Source organism: Calliphora vicina, chromosome 2 (genome assembly GCF_958450345.1).
Source record: "Calliphora vicina chromosome 2, idCalVici1.1, whole genome shotgun sequence".
Taxonomy (NCBI): domain Eukaryota; kingdom Metazoa; phylum Arthropoda; class Insecta; order Diptera; family Calliphoridae; genus Calliphora; species Calliphora vicina.
Genome location: NC_088781.1, coordinates 127378096 through 127388094, shown reverse-complemented (window position 1 = coordinate 127388094; position 9999 = coordinate 127378096). Strand labels below are relative to the sequence as shown.

General features: G+C 26.6%; 1 protein-coding gene across 1 annotated transcript; it reads right to left on the bottom strand.

Annotated features, from left to right (window-relative positions):
- Nucleotides 1-354: 354 nt before the first annotated feature.
- LOC135951100 (uncharacterized) lies at nucleotides 355-6565 on the bottom strand. The gene is made up of 4 exons (XM_065500682.1): nucleotides 6266-6565; nucleotides 1108-1328; nucleotides 838-1033; nucleotides 355-760 (listed from the first exon to the last, which is right to left on the bottom strand). The coding sequence occupies exons 1-4, from the start codon at nucleotides 6285-6287 to the stop codon at nucleotides 462-464; spliced, it is 738 nt and encodes a 245-aa protein (XP_065356754.1). The 5' UTR covers nucleotides 6288-6565; the 3' UTR covers nucleotides 355-461.
- Between the last annotated feature and the right edge of the window lie 3434 nt (nucleotides 6566-9999).

Here is a 9999-nt window from a genome sequence, read left to right as displayed (position 1 = left end):
CTTATCATATTATTTCCTTAATTTGTTAAAAATTACTAACAAAATGTTATTGTATGTAAATTAAAGAGAAAGTAACAGTTATTAAGAACAAGAACAAATGAATTGTGTATCTCACACCAAACCATTAAAAAACAACAAAAACGAATAAAGGTCATACCAAACCATTTAAATAAAAATCATTTTATAACTATTATTTTCAGTGATTTATTTTTATCACAAAAATATAAATCACAATTTGAGTTTGTTGGTATATGGACTAGTTATTTTCTATCTCTGATTCAAAGTAATCGATAACTTTTCCATAACAATTCAAAGTTAAAAAGTAATAAAATAATGAAATTAACCACATTCCGATTTCATTAAATTATTTACAACAATTTTATTTGGTAAAAAATTTATTTTCTAAACAAAACTAAACAACAATTTTCTTCTTAAAACTATTAAATTCAACTAAAATAATTTCACAGAGATTCATAAATTAATTTGTTTAATTTAAAGACCATTAATTTGAGTGGTCCAATTGTAGTTAAAGCTAAAATCACAAGGGTAAAAAATTTATAAAAATGTTTTTGTCTAACAGAGAAATTACGATTAAAGAAACCAGTCTCATAGCCATAAAACTGACACAACATGCCAATAATAAAGGTGGACAAACCCAAAATGCCATGGAATAAACGCATAGCGCCAAGGGAGGCTGGAAAGAAGAGACTAACCAAGCCGCTAACAAAATTGATAACACATAAAATGCAAGCTGCTAGACCTGTATTAAAGGTAATAGAAACAAATATAAATTAATTAATTTTAAACTACAAAATATTATATTTTCTTAAAACTTACCTAATTTAGCATGTATCGATTTGAAATGTGTCTCCTTGCCCCAATACTTTTGTAACGTGCCTCCAATGCCCAAAGAACCTCCCACAAATTGCAACAAACCATGTATTAGGGTTTTTGTGGAGGATTGCATATATCGATTGAGCAATAAATTGCCTTGATAGCGCACCATCATGCCTTCAGCCATTAAGAGAACAAACTAAACATAAAGAAACAGAAACTATGTATATTAGAGAAAGTCATATAATTTATTTAAATATTTATAATACTTACACCCATCGTACACAAATGAGCATGTAAGGCAGTCTTTTTAAATTCCAACAGCCAACATTTGTAGGCCATGGCTAGAGTTAGCACCACAATGACTATATGATTGAAAAGATTCATACCAAAAATCAGTGTATGTCTAAGACTTTGTGTTTGAATGGGCGACGAAAGGATGACATCTTCGTGGGAGTTGAAAATGAAATTGTCTACTGGTAAAGAGTTGAAAACTGAAATATATAGAAAAAGAAACAAATTTTGTAAAAAAGACCTAGACTAAGTGAAAAAATACTTTTGGAAAAACCATTTTTTTAAAACAATTTTAATTTTATGTTTCAATTGATAAGAATTCTATAAAAATTGGAAGTTATCAATAACTGAGAAACAAAAAGTTATCGATAACTTTTCCATAGAAATATGAAGTTATTGATAACTTTTCTATAAAAAACAAGTAAGAGTGCTATATTCGGCTATGCCGAATCTTATATACCCTTCACCTTTGTTGTGGATGCATTATTATTTTTTATAATTAGTATATGGGGAATTTCATGTCAAGTGAACCAACTTTTGAAATCGATGTCTTCCGATCGGGATGAAATTTGCACCAAGGTTAGCTCTATTGGATAGTAACTCAGACACAATTTTTCAACAACATCGGTCGAGAACTCTCTGAGTTATAGGGGGTAAAATTTTGACAATTTGGTCAAACAGGGGTTTTTTCTTATCCATGTAACTTATTACCTATTGTTCTTAGCAAAATGTGTCCCAAATAGTATAGATAGCTATTTCTTCGATCTTTCGAAAAAAAATATTTAAAAAAAAAAATGGGCCCTTTTTTTAAAATTTTTTTTGTAGTCAAAAGAAAGCTTAGGTCCATTCCTTTAAGATATTTTTAGTCTCTTAGTGGGATGCGAGTGGGATATCTATCAAAATAAATATTTTGTAACGCAAGACATACAATTTTTTAATTTTTTTTTGCAAAATCAAAATTTTTTTCCAATATGGGCCCTTTTTTAATTTTTTTTTTTGCTCAAAAGAAAGCCTAGGTCCATTCCTTTAAGATATTTTTAGTCCCTTAGTGGGATGCGAGTGGGATATCTATCAAAATAAATGTTTTAACACAAAAATTGTATGTCTTGAGTTACAAAACATTTATTTTGATATATATCCCACTCGCATCCCACTAAGCGATCAAAACCATCTTAAAGGAATAGGCCTAAGCTTTCTTTATAGCAAAAAAAAAAATTACAAAAAGGGCCCATTTTAAAAAAAAGTCAAAAAAGTTTTTGATTTTGCCAAAAAATCAAAAATTGTATATCTTGAGTTACAAAATATTTATTTTGATAGATATCCCACTCGTATCCCACTAAGGGACCTAAAATATCTTAAAGGAATGGACCTAAGCTTTCTTTTGACTAAAAAAAAAATTTTAAAAAAGGGCCCATTTTGAAAAAAAATTCGAATTTGCAAAAAAAAAAGTCAATAATTGAATGTCTTGAGTTACAACATTTTTATTTTAATAGATATCCTACTCACATCTTCCTAAGTGACAAAATAGGTCTTAAAGGAAAAGACCTAAGCTTTCTTTTGAGCAAAAAAAATTTTTTAAAAAAAAGTCCCATATTGGAAAAAAATTTCGATTTTGCAAAAAAAAATTAAAAAATTGTTACAAAATATTTATTTTGATAGATATCCCACTCGCATCCCACTAAGGGACTAAAAATATCTTAAAGGAATGGACCTAGGCTTTCTTTTGAGCAAAAAAAAAATTAAAAAAGGGCCCATATTGGAAAAAAATTTTGATTTTGCAAAAAAAAATTAAAAAATTGTATGTCTTGCGTTACAAAATATTTATTTTGATAGATATCCCACTCGCATCCCACTAAGAGACTAAAAATATCTTAAAGGAATGGACCTAAGCTTTCTTTTGACTACAAAAAAAATTTTAAAAAAGGGCCCATTTGGAAAAAAAAATCGTATTTGCAAAAAAAAAAGTCAAAAATTGTAAGTCTTGAGTTAAAAAATATTTATTTTGATAGATATCCCACTCGCATCCCACTAAGCGACCAAAAGGGTCTTCATGGATAATATCTAAGCTTTTGTTTGACCTAAAAAAAAAGATTAAAAATGGGTCCATTTTGAAAAAAAAAAGTCAACAAAGTTTTTGATTTTGCAAAAAAAGTCAAAAATTTTATGTTTTGAGTTACAAAATATTTATTTTGATAGATATCCCACTCGCATCCCACTAAGCGACCAAGTAGGTGTTCAAGGAAAATATCTAAACTTTATTTTAAGAAAAAAAAAAAAAAAAAAAAAAAAAAAAAGAGAAAAAATTTTAAAAAAAAGTCAAAAAAGTTTTTGATTTCGGAAAAAAAATATTAAAAATTTTTTATTTTTTTTTTTAAATATTTTTTTTCGAAAGATCGAAGAAATAGCTATCTATACTATTTGGGACACATTTTGCTAAGAACAATAGGTAATAAGTTACATGGATAAGAAAAAACCCCTGTTTGACCAAATTGTCAAAATTTTACCCCCTATAACTCAGAGAGTTCTCGACCGATGTTGTTGAAAAATGGTGTCCGAATTACTATCCAATAGAACTAACCTTGGTGCAAATTTCATCCCGATCGGAAGACATCGATTTCAAAAGTTGGTTCACTTGACATGAAATGCCCCATATATGTATGTACATTGCCCACTTTCAGCGTACAGCATCCTAAATTTATCAAGAACACAAAAAACAACAACAACCCCAAACGAAACAAAACACCAAAAGAAAAAACAAAAACAAAATACGCAAGCCAATGAAACCAACACACATCCAAACATACGTTTAATTGTATAAAAAACAACAACGCCAAAAGAAACAAAACACAAAAGAAAAACAAAATACGCAAAGCATGCACATCCAAACATACGATTTGTTGCTTTTTTGTCAAAAAAACCAACACACAACCAAACAAACGTTTAGTTGTATAAAAAACAACAACAACGCCAAAAGAAACAAAACACAAAAAAAAACAAAATACGCAAATCATGCACATCCAAGCATACGTTTTGTTGCTTTTTTGTCAAAGCATGCAATACATTGTGTTTTTTGATGAAATTTTCAGAGGTTGTCTCGGATTTTTGCTCATATCTCCGTTATTTATGGACGGATTTTGCTGATTTTAAATAGCAAAATTCTCGAAAGTATGTCTGACAGAATTGTTGAAGATTTGGATCCCGGAAATATCTGGGGCCTTCAGAAAATTGATTTCAACAGACAGACGGACAGACAGACAGACGGACATGGCTTAATCGACTCCGCTATCTATAAGAATCCAGAATATATATACTTTATAGGGTCGGAAATGAAAAATGTAGAAATTACAAACGGAATGACAAACACGAAGGTGAAGGGTATAAAAATATATAGTTATTGATAACAAAGTTATGGATAACTTTTTCATATAAAAAACTTTTCTACGGAAATTGAAAGTCATCGAAAACTTGTCCACATAAATTCAAAGTTGTCGATAGATTTTCTTTATAAGTTCAATGTTATCGGTAACATTTCTACAGAAATATGAAGTTATCAATAACTTTTCTATAGAAATATAAAGTTATCGATTCATTTCTAAAGTGAAAACTTGTCCCAATATTTTAGAACTGAAACGAATTTAGGGTTTTAGGACTTTTTCAAATAGATTAAAATAAAAATCGAGAAAAATAAGTCCATCAGATTCAAATAAGAGTTCAAAAAAAGAGCGAACATGGGTATTTTAAGCACCTGTAAAAGTGTATGGATGTGATCCATTATTTTACTACGTTAAAAGACGTTCAGCCCAATTATGAAGTTTTTTCCCATTGCTTTTGAATAGGAAAAATAGAAAAAAGGGGGAAAAAACTCCAGGGAAATTTTTATTCATAATTGAGCTGGTTATATATTATTTGGTTTAACATTCTGTTGCACTTTTTGTTCGCATACGTTAGATGAAATAATGTCACTTGAAGGCTGAATTTAATGTAATTAACATTAATTGCAAAAGAAGTATGACTATTAAAGTAACTTTTGTCATATATGGGAGAAATTGTCAATTATGGACCGATCTTGACAACCCAATACGCATTTAATAATCTTTGTGCTGAAAACGAATTACAGTGTGTGACAATGCAATGGAAACTATTCAGGGTTTTTAAGCATTACATTTAAAGCTTTTTATTCTTAGCTTTGACAAAACAATGGAAACTTATAAATTCCAAAAAGAAAAATAATAAGAATATGTAAGAGAACAATATAAAAAGCATAATGTTTTATAGTTACTTCAATATTTATGATAATTTTTGTTAATTTTTTCGCACAATAAGCAACATGTGGCTGAGCATTTTCATGATGGAATATTACGGTTTCATATTCGAGGCGTTTATCTCATAATAGATAGGTCACTTTTGGTACCACCGAATACTGAGCATTACCTTAGCGCCAGGGATATTTGGCTTTGGTGTCGAATCGGCTGGTTGGCCTGGGCGATCTTTGTCTTCCGTGGCAAAATCGCCACTTCTGAACCTTTGGAATACATTCAAAGAAGTAAAACAAATCTTTCCGCTTTGTTGGCACAAAATTCCATATTTTCGAAGCAAAAAAGCTTTGTTGTTTACACTATAATGTTCAATAACTAAGTGAGAATAAATCACAGATGTGTACCAATTAAAAATTACATAAAAGTTATTAAAAACAAAAACCGCGTTCTTAAGATACGCCATCTATTGTAAATCCCGCATTTTTAAGTCATTCACAAAATATTTTTTTTTTTTTGTTATTCAATGTACCTATTTATGTTTTAAATTCACAGAATCAAATTTATCTACATACATATAATGTATTTAAATATATATTTAGTATATTGTTTTATTAGTTGTTGCCAAAAAATAATAATAGACTTATAGATCATTTATTTTAACTAAAAATTTATCTTCACATTAAAAAGTTCCCGGTATTTCACAACTGCATGCTTTCGCAGAATTTTATTTATTTGCATATTTTGTATATTGTCTTTTGATCAGTACATATTTACTGAAAACTATATCACACATTTCACAACTTTAGTTTTTGCTTAGATTTTGTTTTTTTTTATTTCCTCAATGTATTGTATATTAAAACATTAAATTAATCTTATCTTACCATCATAATTATTACACGACATTTTTTTATATTTTTTTGCCAAATTATAATCACTAAAAACTAACAATTATTTCAGCAAATATTTGAATGTAGTTATAGATATTATTTGTTTTAAAATTAATTTGAGAACACTTATTGTTTATCACAGTCAATATATAAAATCGCCTAAGTAAAACAAAAACTATACAATAAAAAAAAGTAACTTCTAAAAAATACTGCTCGTTTTCAGTCAAGATAAATTTCCTGCTGATCCAACCACACGCTTTGGCTTTTGCTTTACTAATGATTATTCCTCTTATTGTCTGTCCATTACGGATTGAAAACAAAATGTAAAAAAATCACATTTCAAACTTGTACGAGTATTTAACAAAAAACAATCCACAAAAAGCTTTTTCCTGCTTAACCTTAAACTAGAATGGCGTTCAAACGTTTTACTCGTAAAACCAATTCGAAATTGTTTGTAAACAATTCTGCTAATCGAACTTTTTCTGAAAACAATTCATTAAATCACGCGAATAAAACGTTTGTAGTTTTTGTTTTTAATTTATAATTATGTACAAGCTTATTGTACAGTATTTGTGACGTCAAAAATATAATTCTTTGTGATTAAAGGTAGATCCCCAATTATAAATAATATGTATATTAAAGCACATTGAAAAAAAGCTTTTTGCAAACATTTTGGATACATTTTATTTAATGAATCATTATCACTTTTGCTGTGAGAATACTCAGAATGAGAATTTTTCAATTATTCTAAATGGTGAGTGCTTTTGCACTATCTTTGGTTATCTGTAGACGTGGAAATGTAATGTGGTTGATAAGATATGTCAATTAGCCATATTCTCGTCATGATCATGTTGTCAATGTATAATAAAATTAAAAAGGGAAAATGTAGCAAAATAAATGTTTAATGCTAAAATTTAAGTTTTTGATAACCATTTTTGAGTATTTAAATATTCCAGAAAACTTTTTGATAATTTTACTTATAGGAATATAATCTTATAGATCATTTTCCTAAGGAAATATGTATAAGTTTTTCCACAGAAATATAAAGTTAACTTTTCTACATAAATAGAAGATTATCGATACATTTTCTATAGAGACATGATATTATCGATAACTTTTCTATAAAAACAGAAAGTTATCGATTACTTTTCTATAAAAATAGAAAGTTATCGATTACTTTTCAATAAAAATAGAAAGTTATAGATAACTTTTCTATAAAAGTTTAAAGTTAACGATAACTTTTCTATAAAAATATAAAGTTATCGATTACTTTTCTATAAAAACAGAAGTTAACGATAACTTTTCTATAAAAATAGAAAGTTATCGATTACTGTTCCATAATAATAGAAAGTTATCTATAAAAATTTAATGTTATCGATAACGTTTCTATAAAGATATAAAGTTATCGATAACTTTTCTATAAAAATATAAAGTTATCGATAACTTTTCTATAAAAATAAAAAGTTATCGATAACTTTTCTACAAAAATATAAAGTTATCTATAACTTTTCTATCAAAATCGAAAGTTATCGATAAATTTCCTATAAAAATAGAAATTTATCGACAAATTTTCTATAAAAATAGAAAGTTATCGATAACTTTTCTATAAAAATAGAAGGATATCGATAATTTTTTTTTAAAAAATAGAAGGATATCGATTACTTTTCTATAAAAATTGAATGATATCGATAACTGTTCTACAAAAATTTAAAGTTATCGATAACTTTTCTATAAAAATACAAAATTATCGATAACTTTTATATAAAAATAGAAAGTTATCGATAACTTTTATATAAAAATAGAAGGTTATCGATAACTTTTATATAAAAATAGAAAGTTAACGATAACTTTTCTATAAAAACAGAATGTTATCGAAAACTTGTCTATAAAAATAGAAAGTTATCGATAGCTTTTCTGTAAAAATAGAATGTTATCGATAACTTTTCTATAAAAATAGATTGTTGTCGATAATTTTTCTATAAAAATAGAAAGTTATCTATAACTTTTCTATAAAAATAGAAAGTTATCGATAACTTTTCTATAAAAATAGAAAGTTATCGATAACTTTTCTACAAAATTACAAAGTTATCGATAACTTTTATATAAAAATAGAAAGTTATCGATAACTTTTCAATAAAAATAGAAAGTTATCGACAACTTTTATATAAAAATAGAAAGTTATCGATAACTTTTCTATAGAAATAGATAGTTATTGATAACGTTTCTATAAAAATAGAATGTTATCGATAACTTTTCTATAAAATACTTTTTAAAAAAATAGAAGGATATCGATTACTTTTCTATAAAAATGGAATGATATCGATAACTGTTCTATAAAAATTTAAAGTTATCGATAACTTTTCTATAAAAATACAAAATTATCGATAACTTTTATATAAAAATAGAAAGTTATCGATAACTTTTATATAAAAATAGAAGGTTATCGATAACTTTTTTAACTTTTCTATAAAAATAGATAGTTATCGATAAATTTTCTATAAAAATAGAAAGTTATCGATATCAAAAATTATAAATGTTATCGATAACTTTTCTATGGAAATAAATAGTTATCGATATATTTTCAAAGGAATTATAAAGTTATCGACTAAAAAGTTATATGATCATTATTAGTATAATAAAATATTATATTATGATCAAATATAGTCATAATATCATGATCATAAAATGTTCTAAAGTAATCATGTTATGATCCAAAGCAATCATATTTATGATAAAATTAAATCATATAGGGAATTGTAAGAAAAGCTCACTGTTACAATATTAGTGGTAAGTAGTGTTTATAAAAAACCGACTTTTCAAAAAACCGGTTTGTCGGTTAACCGAAAATTGTCCTTTTTCAGAAAACCGGTTTTTCGGTTAACCGACATCGAAAAAACCGGTTAAACCGGTTAACCGTCATATATGTGTAGAAAACATAAAATGTCCTATAAAGTATACACAGCTTTAAAATTTGTAGTTTTTAGTAGTCAGGAATGGTTAATATTAAATAACTATAAATATACAAAAGAGCTAAGTCCATTTTATTTTGTAAAAATTTCAAAATTATTATCTCAGTCAAATGGAATTGAGTATAAATATGTTACTAAATATATAATACTTGTTTTAATTATTGGTTTATTCATTAAATTTCAACCAAAATATCTAAATCAATTTTTTTAATTAAATATTTGATAATTTTAAAATTTTTATCAACTCGACTTTATATGAAACTGAAATTGCTACAAGTCCCAAAAAATGTCCTATAAGATGCAAACGCACTTCTTCTTAGCTGTGAAGAATCATGCCAAATAATTTATAAAAATCCATTAAATTTTAAGAACAAAAGTTAAGTTATATACATCAAATTCAATTTAACGTTTGGAAAAATAATCACAAAGTTTATAATGAATCAGTAGTAAGATTTAGCTTAACTTCTACAATTATGCGGAATTAAATTTTTAATAGTTTCATTATGAGCAATTTATTCCAAAAAAGTTTTTCAGTAAACTCATCGCCCTCTACTATTTAAAATCATTGTAATTCTTAAAAATATTGATCTAAAGAGGTTTCTATTGTAAATCAGCAGTTTAGGTTTCAAATCAGACCAATAATGTTATACATTATGAGATTTATTAATTTTAGTCCCAAATTTTAAAAACCGGTTAACCGAGTGATAAAAACCGGATAAACCGGTTAACCGAAAATCAACATTTTAAACCGAGATTTAA